This window comes from Dipodomys merriami, unplaced genomic scaffold (assembly GCF_024711535.1).
Source record: "Dipodomys merriami isolate MVZ:Mamm:240054 unplaced genomic scaffold, mDipMer1.0.p SCAF_16, whole genome shotgun sequence".
Lineage (NCBI taxonomy): Eukaryota > Metazoa > Chordata > Mammalia > Rodentia > Heteromyidae > Dipodomys > Dipodomys merriami.
Window position 1 is genome coordinate 480,850 of NW_027202937.1, and position 17,013 is coordinate 497,862.

Sequence of the window (17,013 nt, forward strand, 5' to 3'; positions counted from 1 at the left end):
ACCGTCCCAGAGAAAGCCTCCTGTTATTTCAGTAAGGTCCTTCACAATGGAATGTTTTGTTTTGTTTTTTTAATCAAGACTAATAGCCAAGACCAATAGCTTAGAAAAATACCATCTCTCGTTTACAAGTCCTTAGATAACTAGTCTAATGTATCCTTGTTATATAAATGACACAGTATAAAAAAAGAATGTCTTCCCTGGCAAAAAACTACCTTTGTGTGTGGTTGCCACCGAATGTCTCCCTGGTCTCTTTGGCTTAGCTGGAGGAGCCAGTGGGGTCCTGTTCCTATGCATGTGTATGTTCCTGTCACTCAGCAATGAGACTGTGGGCTCCAGTGCCTTCCACACAACTGTGCAAGAACACGTCCTTGTGAAAAGCACCATATGCCCGTCCCAAGGAATTGTCAGGTACCCACAGGACAAATAAAGCTAGACTGAATGATGATGCTGTAGATTAGCAAGAACTTGATCATGCTCACAGTGCCTTGCGTTGACACTTAACAGAATGCAAAATGACAATTGTATGATGAGCCTCAATATGTAGATATTTTTCACACATACGTACTAATACTGTATAAAATAACATAATCCTTGTTGGTCTGAAAGAACGAAGATGTGAATTGATCCTGCTTCTGCTTAGATTTTATGTTACAACCAATACAATAGGAAAGTTAGAAACAATAATTAAAAAGATAGGTTCTGAGTTTATAATTTCAAATGAGCTTTCTTATTTTTTACAGAAAATTAAAAATAATCACCCGTACAAATAAATGTAGCAAGGTCCCATTATTAGGAAGAGATTGTTAATCACCATGAGAAATGACAGTGAGCTGCTCCTTAGAAATGAGAACCAAGAAAGCAAGAAGTGACAGGAAATACTCTCTTAAGTGTTGAGAAAAAATATACAATCATCATAATGGGCCAGGGCAGGGAGTGAGGAAAATAAATGGAAACTGATTTTTTGAGACTTGTAACTCAGGACTCCACTCTTTAACCAAATTTCCCTCGTGCTTTTTGACTCAGGACTCCACTCTTTAACCAAATTTCCCTCGTGCTTTTTATTGGCATCTGTCAGTTGTACAAAGGGGATTTATGCATATCTCCATTTCCACTCAGATCCCTAACCCTCCCCTCCCCACGCCAGCCTGGACCAGCTCCATCGCCCCACGTCCACGTGTGGTCTCATGAGGAATTGTGAACATTCCCACCGTCCACCCCCTCTCTGCTCGCTGCCCTCTGCCCGCCGGACCTGCCCTCCAGCCAGGTCAGCCCAGCTGTCCACCCTTCCCTTTTCTTGCAGCAGGTGCCCATTATTCGGAGTGACCCCTCCACCACCTCTCAGGAGCAGCCGCCTGTTGTCAGAGCTCAGTCATCGTTTCATTGTCTTCCTAAGTAGACAGAATAGGGGAAGGCATCATTGCATTGCCTTTTTAAGTAGCTGGAATAGGGGAAGTCATCCATCCCCTGGTGCAAATACACTGAGTGCGCAGGAGCCGAGCAGGCGGCTGGAAGGCTGGATGGGCTTGTGGCCTTGGGGGCCATCCAGCCGCCCATGTCTCCCTCCTCCTGGGCTCCCCGTGGGTCACGGTGTCCACGGGCCATCCGCGTGCGGGCCGCGGCCTCCTGAGCGGCTGTCACGCCCAGGAGAGCGGAGCCGGGAGCAACAGCCAACGGTAACGGCGAAGGCCCCAGCGCGCGCCCGACGGCCGCGGGGGTTACAGTCGCCGCCGACCCGGCCCGGCCCGGCCCGCCGCCTCCGCGCTCTGCAGTCGGGGTAGGTGTAGAGCGGGCTGGGGGACGGAGCCCCGGGAGGCCCGGCCTGCTTCACCGGGCCTGGAGTGCGTGTGAAGAGGGCCGGCCAGGCGCCTCTCCCGCTCGGATCCGAGGCGCGGGCATCCCTCGGCCTCCGGGGGACACTGGGCGGCCAGGGCGCCCGCCCCGTCCCGGGGGAGCCCGGGCGCTGCCGCCAGCGGGCCGCCTTTGAGGCCCCTCACCGCCCAGCACTTAGCGTGGGAAGGCAGCGCGTCCTCATGGCGGCCCCGAGAGACACCCAGGACGTCTCCGGGGGAGCAGGCTAGCCCCGGGCTCTGATCGGGACAGAATGATGAGGACGGCCTTCTTCACGTCACTCTGCGCTCCCTTTTTCCTTAGGATTATGGAAGAGTCCACCATGCTGCCCCTCCAGCCCCCTAAGAGAGCCGCGTCATCTTAAAACACCTGCGGGAGCGCAGTACTTCCCACTGGTGAGTAGTACCTAGGGCTCAGCGCCAAAGGACTAAGACAGGAATGCAGGGGATGGTGAAACACTGCTCCATTCACGCAGCCACGACATCATGGGTTAGTAACAAAGGTACCCGAGAGGAAAGCAGCACCTAGGGCCAGTGGTCCCTATGGACCTCTATGGAACGGTGGGTAACTCAACTGCAACTAGGACATGCAGAATCTTCAGGTTTGTGTAGGTGCTTTTGGATGAGCTAGGGAGGACCAAGAAACCCCCCATGACAGATACATCATTTCCTCTAAAGTTCATGGGGAAAAACGCCTTGAACATTTGATCACTGATTAGACTATACTGCTTTTTCTTTAAAGACATCAGAAGGAGACACTGGTTTCATAGTCATAGACACTTCTGAAATTAGCAGTTCAGTCAAGCCACATGGTTTCATTCATAGATAGATAGATAGATTTTACAAGATCCCAAAACCTTATAGACATATCAGTGGACTCTAGGACCTGCGGAGAATACACTTTAACCAACATAAGCTATGAGCAACATCAAGTCAGATATGGACTCCATAGAAGCCTGACTTAGGAGCAAACCAGCTATATTTAGTCCTGGTTATCTGAGTGATTAACCAGTCTTGGGGAAGTCAGCATGGAAATATGAAGCCAAAAAACATGTCTAGATAGTAATATGCCTATGAACCAGCTTGGCTATCAGACTTACTGACTCAAAGTAGAAGTTGATGGTGGGAAATAAGCAAAAAGAAAAGCTTATGATAGTAGAACCAGAATAAAGTTCACTAGTAGAATACTGATGCACATCCTGAGTTCAACCCCCCCCCAAAGAAAAAAGGAAAAAAAGCAATATGAGAACCAAATAATTTAAAAAATATGCTCGATGAAAGACAATGAAACTAGAGACTGGATATGAAAGTCCTATTTCAGAAGAGTAGTGACTGTAGTTACTTGTGCAATCAGAAGTACAGCTTAAAATATACGCAGTTCTAACCCTCTGTCTCCACACCTTACTCCTTCCTACAGAAACAGCAGATATTTCATCCTGCTCTCAGAACTAACAGTAAGTGGTTATACAATCTAGAGTGAATAGTTTATCATGACAACCACTATAATGTTGCCAAGAGTAAAATGAGATATTCAATGAGCTTATTATCTGTGGTTTAAAGTTGATCCATTTTGTTTTTACTGAGAATAATAGCAATAGTTTTTTTAAAGCTAAAGTAAATTATAGTTCTGTTGTGCAAAGAATCACTTTATACTTAATGATTTTTTATATTCATCCTGTAAGTAAGTAATATTACTTCTCATTCACCTGACTTTAGAAATGGCAATAACTGCCTTTAGAGAAACTGAAAAAGTATGGCTATCTCTATACACTTTATTTTCCTACATATTTGATTTTTTTCCCCTGCTGTTAAAATATAAAGTTATGCCCTAATATAAACCCGGTCTTTCCTGAGGTCAGAATAAAAAATAAAGTGAGGCCGGGACCTCTACCAGGCTGCGACAGACCTTTTCTCCCAATTGAGTCTATGTCAATGCACTTTCAAAGTTCATCGACTCTGAAGTCATGACTCGGAAAAGCCTTACTTCTGACACCACTCCAAAATTTACCAGTAGCACAGGCAAACAAGTCCAAGCCATAAAATTCTTACCTGCCAAATATAACCAAACTTGCTGAGGTATGAGAGCAAAGTAACAGGGCAATTTCTTTTTTTTTTTAACCAAAATCATCAACAAATGTTCATTCCTTTCCCACATCATTGAGAATCAGGAGAATATAAGGAATAAGGATTCATTTAACCTACTTGAAAATCATTGGAGCCTGAGAAGCACATACACAAGTTGTTATGTTGTCCCTCCAAAAATTAGAAGGTACCAAACATACTCCATCTGGAAAATCTTTTCCGAGCTGTCTGACAATTTCATGGGACAGCAGGCTACCTGGCGAGCAGAAGAGACAAATGTCTAGAAACCAAGGCACTCACCATCACTTTAATTTACAGAGGAAAGTGTCTAAGACAGAGGATAGGAAGATAAGCTTCCTAAACGGAATGTTCTGGTGAATTCAGCTAAAGGTCCCATGGCTTTTTGATTGCCAGTATGGACAGCACGATGCTGAATGTCTTTTGAAAATGCCAGAAATAAATAAATAACAACAACCTTGATACTATGGGCCATCAAAACTGAACAAACTGGAATAGGTCACGATTTCAGTTTGTACATTGTAGTTGTTGACACACACAAGTACAAGAAAAAATATTCCTTCAAATCACCAAGGTGGTTGTACATATCTTCCTGTGTATTTTACAATCTTGATTCCAGTAGGGTGTAAATGATAAAGAGTCATGGTTCTTCTTTTGCTAGAAGACAGCAAACCAAGTGAGGCTACCCACGGAAAGAAGTTCCCCCCCCCCTCCTACCCCCTCTACCCCCCTACCCCCACCCCCTCAACTGAGGCGCAGGACAAATGTCAGCACCACGCTGATGGAATCTTGTTTCTACCACATTTCACTTCTGCTGCAGAAACGGTAGCAGAACAAGTACAGAAAACAGAAGGTGTCATTTCCCTACCTCCTACAGCTCTACCCCAAACATCATGTCCTTCGCTTTACCTCTTCTTGCTTGTATTAAAGACAAGCTTGGCTCTTCACAACCCAACTGTCCCGTGCCCCATGCCCCATGCCCCGTGTGGGACCCCGGCGTCCACTTATCCCTTGGGGATAACTTAAACCATGACACTGTCTTCCTACCTCAAACCATGACATTGTCTTCCTACCTCTTGGTGGCACGCTGCGCTCACATCAGCCCTTTGTCTGCTTTGACTCAGTTTCCAGCCATGGCTTCTCTCCCAGTGGTGCTGTTTCTCATCACCATGCTGCTCCCGTCTTTACCCGCGGAGGCCAAGGTAAGGTTAAACTGGAAGATCCTTCCACAGCTGCCTGGCAGCTCTGTGGGCTGTCCTCCTACTTTGAGAGTAGAAGAGGAGAGAGCACCGGGCAGGTGGCAGGGCTCTGATTCAAGCGAGTCAGAGAGGAAGGTAAGCGCTGTCCGGCACAGAGGCCAGCCATCCCACATGGCTATGGACCATCAAAAGACAAGACACATCACAAGTACTCACCAGACGCCAGAGCCTGGGGATGGAAGCCCTCTTTGCAATGATGTAAAAATAAGACTCATTATGATCTTCAAGTAGTGGTACAAAGGTGTTTCAATATCAGTATATGAGTCCAGTGCCCCTTGATCAGTGTCACATCTTTATTTTCCTCCCCCATCTGTTCTAACCCCACCGACACCATATTAAGATCCATGGTTCTGTGCTCACACAGATACGTAGACTATGACTGTATTCACCTATCCTTCACCTCATCATTCATCTGGATTTCTCTCTGTAACACCTTCCTCACCCAGACAAACTGTGTTTGAGCTTCCTGGTATTCATTTTGTTAAAGTGTTGTTTAGGCCTTCTGAGGACTCACACCATGGTCTGCCTGATAACAGTTTCTTTTGATAATGTAATGATTGAGGGATTGATCCTGGTAGCTATTACAAACTTTTAAGGTGATTTTTTTCCCCTCTTGAATTTGCTTATTGATCATTGTTTGCCATTTCTACCAAGATATTTTTTTCCAACAAATAATACCTTCATTTCCTTTAGGACCCAGCTTTTACTTCTTTGTTAACCACTCAGACACAAATACAAAGGGAGATTGTAAACAAGCACAATGAATTACGAAGATCTGTCTCCCCCACTGCCAGCAATATGCTGAAAATGGTAAGAGGCAGGGGTGTGGCGGGCGAGCAGATGGCAGCTCCACAAAACGTCGTGGTTTATAGTGGTCCTGTCTGTGCCATGCTATTTTATTTGAACTCTTCTATGGAGAGAACTCTTTCCTTTAAAAGAAATGGCTAAGTACCATAGCAGAGTTACAGTATATGTTTCATATCTATATTTATACATATTATATGTATTATTATTTACATTATATATTCTATATAATATGTAATTATATATTATTAAGCTGGAAAGGCAGAATTAGGAGTCAATCTTTGAACCTCCAGCATGAAGCCATTACACTTTTTCATTCTGAGTCTTAAATCTAGATACCCTTTTCTTTAGTGTCTTTATTAGTGGGGAAAGAATAAACTCTGTTTCCGGGGCCTACCCCTAAAAACTTCTCAGCCTATTCAGATCTATACTCCCACATGAAAGAAATTGGCTTTAGATGAAGTTGGGATAATCCAGATCAGTTTACCATTAAAAATTTGAATAGTTCACATGCTCACCAATATTTAGAGTAGCACCACTGCTTAAAAGGTAGGTATGGCTTCATAGTGAGACTGTCGACTCCCATGCGTGATTGCTTAGACACATGCACACATGTGCTCTGACCATATGTACCCCTCTACTTATCCCTGTACCCCCTTCTGTTTGTCCCTGTACCCCCCTTCTGCCTTTCTTTCCCTACCCATCTTTCTAGCAATCACCCCTTTGCAAAAATGCATTTTAATAGCAAAGAAAATTCGAAAATAGTTCCAAAGAAGTTTTAAAATACTGCTAAGGAGCCTACCAATAAGAGTACATGTTTCATTGTGGTTGAATCATTAAGTGTCATACTTGTTCTTTCATATCTAGGAATGGAACCTGGATGCAACTACAAATGCACAAAAGTGGGCAAATAAGTGTACTTTACAGCACAGCCTTGCAGAAGAACGGAAGACCAGTATGTAAACGGGCAAATATTGGATGAATAAATGCAATACCAGAGCTTTGTGTAAAGTATTAGGTTAAGAAAACTTCATGCATCAAGGCTTGATTATGCTTCTGTCTCTTTAAAATCATTTGACCATTGGGTCTCTATGTACATAGAGAGATAATCATGCTCAGAACAATTTTGTGTTTGTCATTTCCATTATGCAGATGACTGAGATGCAATGATTCATTTGTTCTCACTGCCAGCTCATGAGCCAAGCCAGTCACACATGATGTTTCAACATCAGTTTTTATATTCATAAAACATACTGAGTTACCTCTGATCATACAGATAGTAATTTATCAAAATGAACTACAAACACTGAATTATGCTTCATATCTTGAGCTTTGCTCAAAAAAGTAACATTCTAAAATATAAAACATTACCATGACAAAAATTCATATATATATATATATATATATATATACTCAAAATTCATTTGTACAATACATTAAGACTCCATGCAATGTAGAAGAATTATCTAAAAAGAGGAATTATCTAAAAAAATGTATGGGATCAAAAACTTTGATGCATGAACTTTACAACAAAATCCATCATCAAAAATTGTATGAATCTATATGGGCAAGTTCAACTGGAAAGCAGATAATGATTGATGGGGCTTCAGCCAATGACGACAGGATAATGACAACAAAATTGTGGAAGGAGGTGAGTCCATTCACAGGAAGACTGAAGGTTTTAAAGAGCCAAGTGTAGTCAGCGCTCCATTCCTAAAGGAGATCACAGCAATTAGGTAGCACAGCAGAATCAACATCTCCATCTACTTCAATGTACACATTAGGTGCGAGGCTATGAGCATCCAGGGGAAACTGAGGAAAAGGCAGACTGGTGGCTTTTCCCCATTTCCTGGTGAGGAAAGATGTGTAAATTCTGAAAAAAAATTGTTTTCCCTCCTGGTGTCACGTATCTGCGATGAGATTCTTAAAAACAGCCTGAAATAAACACCTGTGCTTCCCTAACTGAACCTTGTTTTCAAGGTCTTATTTGTGAAAGATGTCTGGAAAGGGTTTTGAAGGCAGGAGAAAAAGAGGACAAGTCACTCCTTCTTTTAGGAAGCCTACAACACCAAGACAAAAAAAAGGCACACCACATAAACACATGAAGAATGGTGCAGAAACGACCAGAACATTTAACCTCCTGGAAGGATGAGGATTTGGAGGAATGGAGACTCCCCACCCTCCGTGTAAAGCAGCCCCGTCTTGTCAGCTGTTTGAGACCTGAGCGAGCAGTAGGCAGTCTTACTCAGTAGTGGACGCCTAGCAGTTACGACCTCTCTCCCAAAGACAGCACCTCCACACGGGGTTGCCACTGAGTTTCCCTCACAAAAGACCCCTTCCTTCCCTCCTAGCTGTAAAATGTGGTGAGAATCTCTACATGTCGAGTGATCCAACTTCCTGGTCAGATGTGATCCAAAACTGGTTCAATGAGAGAGAAGGCTTTAACTATGGCATAGGACCCAAGACTCCTACCACACCCGTTGGGCATTATACTCAGGTAAGGGGAGTGGGTCCAAAATACCTTGGCCTAAATCATGCTACTATAGAAGACTAAACTTGAGCCTGTAGGACTGAACTAAGCACACTGCCTTGTCATTTGGCCAATCTCTATCTAGATCTACCACTTATGCCTGTCTTCTTGACAGAGATGTAGACATATACACACCACGTTTTACCCGACACTACCAATGAGGAAAATGGATCTTCCTTCTCATTTCCCTTCTGTTATGTTTATATTTTTACCCTCACTAAGGAGTTGTACAAAAGGGTTCAGCCCGCCATGTCAGTTTATGGGTACAATGCATCTGAATCAAAGTTTAGTGTTTGAGAAGCATATGCCTCATTGAATAACGTCAGTGCTCTGCGGGACACATGGCTGCAACTGTGACAGGAATTGCTGCTATTTGCATTTTAATGTCCCCCCCCCATTTTCTGCCTACTCATCCTCTTTTTCAGCTTGCCTGGTACTCATCTTACCAAGTTGGGTGTGGAATAGCATACTGTCCCAATCAAGAAAATTTCAAGTACTACTATGTCTGCCAGTACTGCCCTGCGTAAGTATCCACCAGATGCGAAAATGTTCCCCTGTACGGAAAATAGAAAGGGGACAAGAGGGAGGATACTTTTGTGGGACAGTTCTTCCTTTAACTTCTCAGAAGCTCCCGTTCCTCATTTATATAATGGTTTCTTTCCTCTTTCCCTGAGGCAGGGGTGACCCCATGGGCCCATGGTGTGTGCATTTCTCTAGACCTCGTGCCATCCGCTTTTGCTCATTTCACACTGCAGTCTAAGCAAAGAGTCAGTCTGAAAAGGGAGAGGTGACATACAGTGGCTTCAGCCATGTCTTCTCAATTGTGTGTGTCCACATATGTATGCACGTATGTATGTATGTAAAGACTTACATGGCCACCATCAGAAAAGACCCATCCTCTGGTGTCTCAGAGGTAGTTCAGGATGCACTGAATGTGTTTCCAAACCCCCACATGGTGTCACCTGAAGTCTTCTTTGGTGAGCATGCTCAAAGTAAACCCCAACCTTCTCCTGAGGTTTTGATGTCTATCCACAAGCACGCACTTATATCAAGCAGCATGTTTAAAGTTACTTAGGAAAATCCCCTATCAATATATAGTCACACTTAGCCTAATGTGTGAACTTCCTTACTACAGGAGAGAGGGGCTTCTCGGAGATGGTAGCTGATCCAGACGGGGGAGGGTCCCAGCTGGGGTGTGACCTGCAAGCACCTTTTAGATTGAAGCAGCGAAAACAGAAAGGCTCTGCGATTACGCATCTCTGCTTAAGAGCTGAGCTCTCAGAACATAGCGCTATCTAATCCCAGAGTCCTCTCTGTTCTAAGGAGAGTGGGCAGTGTCCCTAGAGAGAGCTCTGGGCACTCTGGATAAGCAATTTGTGGGAGACCATTGGGGGACGAGGAGGCTGTTGCAATATCAAAATAGACTCCCCACATCCTCATGCACCAGTGACCTCTGTCTGTTCAGCCTGTGAAGTTGTAGCCAGAGATGGGGCCATGTGTGAAGTTCTTTCTGAATTTGGATTGCTGCCTGATGTACACACTGGGAAACCACTATTAAAAGCAAAAAGACTCTGTGTATTTAGTGACTAGCATGCAAACCAAACAGAGAGGTAACAAGACATCTGTGTTTTGTATTTCAGTGGTAATAACTTGAGTAAAAAGAACACCCCTTACCTACAAGGAGTGCCCTGTGCCAGCTGCCGTAATAACTGTGAAAACAAGCTATGCAGTAAGTCCACCAAAGACCTTATCCTTGCAGCACACTTAACTAAATACATCACTGACAAGTACTCCAGGTTATCAATTTGATAGGACAAAGATAGCATCTGAACAATTAAAACATAATATCCTAAGGAGGATGATACACGTCAGCAAATGCTGCTTTCTTTTGTACCAATGAGTTCATTATACTGGTCTACTAAAGTGTAATTAGACCAGCAGTGTTTGCCTTAACAACTGATCATTTGCTCTGGAATTTGGTGGTAGTTTGTGTACATTTTAATGACAAGAGCCATTATGTACCTAGCTTTGGCTCAAAGAACACACATATTGTTGCAAAGAAGGAGACAAAATGTCATCTAGTACGTAGCTCATATCTAGTAACTCTCAGCAACAAAAGAAGAAAGTTAACTATTGGAACTGGATGCCAGTGACTTATGCCCACAGCCCAACTACTTAGGAAACAGAGACCTAGAGAATTGTGATTTGAAGCCAGCTTGCAAAGAAAAAGTCCATGACATCCCACCTGAGTTAATCAGCAAAATGCTTGGCTGGACCAGCCAAGAGCAAGCAAGCTGACCAAGTGTGTGAAGTCCTAAGCTTTCCCTAATGGTGATAGTTCCATTCAAAGTACTCTGCATGAGCTGGCCTGCGCCCTGAGGTTTTTAACCTTTCATTCTTCCATACTCACCTGCACAGCCGTAATTCAGAATACTGACACCAAAGCAGTATAAAAACCCTGAAGGGTAAAAGTCGAATGTTTAACCCTCCACCAGGAGCTGTTTGCTCTGGAGCTTGGAATTCAGCTTATTAGTGATGAGTACCCAGAGCTTGGAATTCAGCTCATTAGTAATGAGTACCCAATGGGAAAATCTTAAAACGATGGCAGGGTCACCATGGTGATTCATAATGCAAACATCACCAAATAAAAGCCAGCAAGTAGGAAATCTAGGTTTCAAATACAGTGACGGTCATTGGCACAGTGCTGGCAGGTAAAGGAAGTAGCAGCACAATGTGTGAGTCTTGGCCGGTTGAGTGTTCCTGAAAGGATGCTCCGGGTCCAACACTGAGCTGCTGGGTCACTTCCCTTAGACTGTGCATGTGTTGGCACGGGGAGTATAAGAAGTCCATCCCCAAGGCTAACCGACCTTTTGGATGGCAGTGTGATGAGATGTGGTCTACCCAGGCAGCATCAGGAGGAAAGAGGTTTGCCACTGCATCTGCCCCATGCGTCCACCCATGAAGACACCTTTCTCCAGAAAGAAAGCATTGAAACATAAAGTTATCCTGTGCTGCCATGTAGGATGATAGAAATAATTGACCTCCACATACTCCAGCGGGGGCTAGTAAGATGAAAACATTTAATACAAGGCTTGAACTCAGGGCCTGGACCCTGTCGCACAGCAGCAGCTAAGGAGCACTTGAGCCACGGCTCCCCTTCTGACTTTTTGCCGGTTAATGGGAGCTAAGGGTGTCGCAGAGGTTCGGGCCTGAGCAGGCTTTTCATTGTCATCCCCAGATGTCAGCCAGGATGACAGGCGGGAGCCTCAGGCACACAGCCAATTTAACATTTACCCTCCATGCCTGTGACTAGTCTGTGGATGTAGAGGTGTGCTTGCGTTCACGTCACTGCTTGCTGAGGGATCAAAGTTGGTGGATCCATCTCAGAACTCCATCACGGAACTTATATGTCTTTTTTAAGTATTGGTTTAGTCAATGAGATGAACCAGGACCCTCCCATGGCCCCTTCAGGGCGGAGGGGGAATGGTCTGCCCACTTCTCCCACGCGCTTCGCATACATAGACTGCTTTCCTCCCACAATGGCAAGACCGTAACCAAGCCTGTTTTCATTGCAGCCAATAGTTGCGAGCACGAAGATCTCCTGAGCAACTGCGATTCCCTGAAGACCTCAGCTGGCTGTGACCATGAACTGCTCATAGAGAAGTGCAAGGCCACCTGCCTGTGCGAAGACAAAATCTACTGAACTACCCAGGGTGCCCTGTTGGGGTCTCCATGGAAACAAGGGCTGCATCCGTCGGCCAGGCTCACCAGGAGAAAGTGTAGGGATACGAGGTACAAAATCAACAGAAACGTCTTAACTGCGAGTTTTAGCTAAAGTGGCGCCACCAACAGTGACAATTTGGACTCTGATATAAACTTGTTGCCCTCTTGAGTTAAATCAAGTTGAGGATTTTGGAAGCTGACTAACTGCAGGCTAGAAATTCAAATCTGAAAGCAGAACTCTGTGTCTCCCAAAACAGCATGCTAGAGGAAGAAACAACTAGAATGTCCTTGTCGCCCCTACTACTTGTGCTTTGCCTGCATAAAAAGGAATGAAAGGAAAAGTAGTCCGACTGTCAAATAAAGCACTAATATAACCAACCCTGCTTCTCATGTAGTAGTTTATTATGTTCATAAGAATGCCAAATTAACAATTACCACAGAGCAAAGTTTCTATAATGGGTACCTTTAAAAATAGGTTTTCATGGAAAAGAGATCAGTCACCCTCTCTGTCTTTCCTGTTTGATATGTAAGTATCTGCTGACACAGAACATAACCCAACACAACATGCAAGTATAGATGTCTGATTTTTTTAAAATGTAACAAGTATTTTAGAGACATTAATTACTGTAACTCCGTATTTGGCAGTATTGGGATTCGAACTCAGGGCACACTACTGCCTGGCCCATTCAGTTAAATAGCCAATTTTTATATGAGAATGCATACACTAAACATCTATAAATACTGAACTGCTTATTGAAAGTAGAAAGCGATGGCCAAGAAGATGGCTTGGCTACTGATAGTATTGGCTACTGATGACTTAGATAATACAGATCTTCTGAATTACTTGGTCCCATTAATGATACTGAGTTCATGATTCCATGGCCTCCAAAAATGGGAACGTTCATCAGAATAGTGATGTCAATGTTCAAATAATGGTATTCAATATATTGTGGAAAACCTAGAAACTTTCTCATAAGAGTTCTCACTACAGAGAAATACATCTTTTCAGAACATACTCTCACCAGAATATAATGATTTTACACCAGATAACTATCAGCTAGTTAAAAAATTGCTAGTAGGTCCCAAGGACAAATACCAGCTTGTGCATTTTCCTAACAAAAAAAAGGTATTTTAACAAGAAATCCCTGTGGATTTTGTTTTCTATTCCAGTGATCTATAGTAGAATTTCAAACAGAACATTGAACTAGTATTAGTAATAACCTTTGACATTTGAAGACTTCTAGAATGAACAGGAATGCTGTATATTACCAAAAAAATCTTATTTTTCTAATTCTCAGTTGCATCTTGTTCAAGTTTTTCCTTGATAACTATACACAAGTCACTTTTTTTCAAGTCTATGGTCATGTTTGATTTAAATAAATGAAGTTAAGAGAATTGTAAGGGTTCTATCCCTACTAACCATATTTCAAAAATTAAAAAGTGATGAGTTTTTCAGGACTTGCCCCTTACAGTTTGACATTCTTAAGACAGAACTGGCCTCTCACAAAATAACAGGTGAGTGAAACAGTTAAGTCAATCATTGCTTTCTTTTTTTGGGGGGGGGTGGTCTGGTTGTGGGGCCTGAACTCTGGGCCTGGGTGCTGTCCCTCAGCTCTTCAGCTCAAGGCGAGCGCTCTACCACTTGAGCCATAGCACCACTTCTGTTTTTTTTCTTTTTGCTTATGTGGTGCTGAGGAATCAAGCCCAGGGCTTGCAAGGCAAGCGCTCTACCACTGAGCCACCTTCCCAGCCCATTGCTTTCTTTAGCCGATTCTTTTAAATTAACTGAACATTGAATTTGAAAGAACTATTTCTTCTTCCCAAAGCTCTTAGGAGGGCTCCTTGCTCCATTTCCATAGAAGTAAACCAAGGTCTTTGGTCAAGGATATTGAGTCATCTCCCATCCCATCTCTAGATTAATTCTGTCAACATAGGCGTAAATCATCTCACCCTTTCTTGTCTGGATTTGTTCTGGAATAGGGAAGACTTGGAAACTGTGTTTATGTCTGTGGATCTGATTAAACAGTGTTTCCCCATTGGTGAGTACAGAGAAGCAAGCCACGTTTAAGCAAACAGTGTCTGAAAAGGAAGTTATCTGCCCAAGCCATCAGTTCATTGTTCAGATAAGATTAGCTATTTGCCCAGATGTAACCGCGAGGGTTTTCTCTCTCTCCGTGTTTATTTCCTAGACAAGAATTTTTGAGAACAAAAAATGAAATGGCCCTGACTCCCGTGTGGTCCTATCTGAGTCCCAACAGGCAGATGCACAGACTCTGCCTCCAGCCCTCCTCCCCTCCCACTCCCCCACCGCCTCCCTCACCCCAGAGCCAAGGCAACTGATTTTCTATAACACTGCCAACCACTCAATGGAGTGAGGAGAGTCTCTGCCACAAAGCATGCTGGGAAAAGGGTCACCATACACTAGAGAATTCAATTTGACCCTCATCTCACAAAAGATACAAAAATCAACACAAAATGGATTAAAACCCAAAAGTCAGACCTAAAACTATGAACCTACTACCCAAAAAAAAAAGACTAAAAGCCACAATACAGCTGTTAGGAACAATATTTTTGGATAAGAACCACGAAGAAGAGACAAAAAAAAAAAAACACCCACAGAAATAAATCAATGAAATTACATCAAGCTTTGCATAGAGGCAAATATCAGAATGCTGGTCAGGGAGGATATGAAGATGTTGGTCAATGATGTGCACATTTCATTCAGACAGGAGAAAGAAGCCCAGGGCCCACTGCGTAGCACAGTGAACACAATTTGTTGTAATATTTTTTTTTTATATTTTTTTTATTTTTTTTTAATATTATTTTATTTTATTTGAGAACATACTGTACAGAGGGGCTACAATTACATGGGCAGGATAATGCATACATTTCTTACCAAGCATTGCAGCCTCCTCCTTTGTTTACCCTTCACCTCCCTTCCCAGCCTCCCCCCTCCCCCCACCCAATTATATGTTGTAATATTTTATACTCTTAAAAATAACTTGCAGAGGGCTGGGAAGGTGGCTCAGTGGTAGAGCGCTTGCCTTGCATGAGTGAGGCCCTGGGTTCGATTCCTCAGCACCACATAAGCAAAAAGAAAAAAGCCGGAAGTGGCGCTGTGGCTCAAGTGGTAGAGCGCTAGCCTTGAGCTGAAGAGCTGAGGGACAGCGCCCAGGCCCAGAGTTCAGGCCCCAGGACCGGACCCAAAATAATAATAATAATAATAATAATAATAATAATAACTTGCAGAAGCCAGCATTGGTAGCTCACGCCTGCAATTCGAACTACTTGGGAGTCTGAGGGGCCGAGGCATGTGATTGGAGGCCAGCCCAGGCATAATTGCCAGACTGCACCCCAACCAACAGCTGCACACAGTGGCATCCACCTCTCGTATAAATAGACTGACTAGTCCACGCTGGCATGGGAATACAGATAAGACCTAATTTGAAAGGGCCGGGGGCCTGGCTCAAGAAGTATAGCACATGCCTAGCAATTGTAAAGCCCTGATTTTGACCACAGTACCACAAAATAGTAATAAAAATAACAATAAAAATAATTGAGAGAGTAGACTTAAGTGATTTCCACAAAAAAGATGTGAAGTAATTTATAATTATAATTATAAATTATTATTTATAATGAGTTTATCCTTTCCATGATGTATGGCTATTTCAAATGACCACGGAGCTCAACATGATTTATCACTAACTATAACCCATTAATTTAAAATTTAAGTGCAATTTGGCAGAAAATAAAAATTTCCAACATTGAACCCACTACCCTTCAAGCTTTAAGTCAATCGTTCCTCATCCTTCTTTTTCACGTTTATTTTTGTTCTTTGCATGTGCCAATACCAGCACCTGAACGCAGGGCAGGGCCTCCTAACTCTTAGTTTTTGACCAGTGGGCCACACTTTCCGTTCTAGCATGGCTGGTGGTTCTGCACTTTTCTGCCCCTTCTGGCTTTGCATTGAGCCCTTCCAGTCTCAGCCTTCTGGGCAGCTACAACCACGGTGTGCGTCACCAGCTCCTGGGCACCTACCTATCACTGTTACTTAGATTCTTGTGTCTGAGTAACTTCTTGGTTCCTGTAGCTCCACTGTTAGAAATGCCACTTTTCTACTTGGTTTTGAAGGAGTCGGTCAGTTATAACATGTGGGACACAGATATGCCTCCAGACACGTCTAGCCCTCTGCCCCTCCCTCAGCACCAACAGAACTGGCCTAGCTCGGGGATGCCACCCTTGAGTTGAGGTCATCCATTTCCACCATCTGCAAAATAGTCATCTCAAAGTTTTACCTTGTGAGACTGATCAGAGTTAGCGAACATCAAGAGACTGGCCACCATCCTGCACCAGTGGATGTGGAAAAGACTCGGCATGCTTTCTCTGAGGCCATATCCACGTCCAGGGCCCAGCCAGCTGATGTAGACTGATAAGGCGTGGTGGCGAGTGAGAGCCAGCTCTAGAGGGAGACAAAGCAAAGGCTTGCCATATTTTCCTGGAAGCCCTCAGCTGCAGCCTTATCTTTGGAAGGCAGCTTGCCCGCCATGGGTGACTTCCCCGCCACCAAAGCTGAATGCTCCCACTAACCACCTGCCCCTCCCCAACCTCCGCTTCTTCTCTACACCGCTGCCTCCTCTGGCCTTCGGTTTAATTTTGTACAGTGACTACCGTGCCTGTTTTTATTAGAGAATCGTTGTTATTGTTCTCTACTTAGAGAATGAATCCAAGATAATGAGAGACAAGGAAGAAT

General features: G+C 43.7%; 1 protein-coding gene across 1 annotated transcript; it reads left to right on the top strand.

Moving 5' to 3' along the window:
- The first annotated feature begins 1,670 nt into the window (after window positions 1–1,670).
- On the top strand, window positions 1,671–12,641 carry Crisp2 (cysteine rich secretory protein 2). The gene is made up of 10 exons (XM_070023563.1): window positions 1,671–1,774; window positions 2,152–2,243; window positions 3,265–3,301; window positions 5,072–5,149; window positions 5,900–6,016; window positions 6,878–6,965; window positions 8,362–8,507; window positions 8,966–9,063; window positions 10,181–10,269; window positions 12,116–12,641. Exons 4-10 carry the CDS (start codon window positions 5,081–5,083, stop codon window positions 12,241–12,243), a joined length of 735 nt encoding a protein of 244 aa, XP_069879664.1. The 5' UTR covers window positions 1,671–1,774; window positions 2,152–2,243; window positions 3,265–3,301; window positions 5,072–5,080; the 3' UTR covers window positions 12,244–12,641.
- Window positions 12,642–17,013: the final 4,372 nt, after the last annotated feature.

Excerpts from the sequence above, each read along its gene's own strand:
- Crisp2 (XM_070023563.1), top strand. The coding sequence starts at position 5,081 with ATGGCTTCTCTCCCAGTGGTGCTGTTTCTCATCACCATGCTGCTCCCG. Across the intron at positions 6,966-8,361 it reads TGCAGAAGAACGGAAGACCA|CTGTAAAATGTGGTGAGAAT; the intron begins GTATGTAAACGG and ends CTTCCCTCCTAG. Across the intron at positions 8,508-8,965 it reads CCGTTGGGCATTATACTCAG|CTTGCCTGGTACTCATCTTA; the intron begins GTAAGGGGAGTG and ends CCTCTTTTTCAG.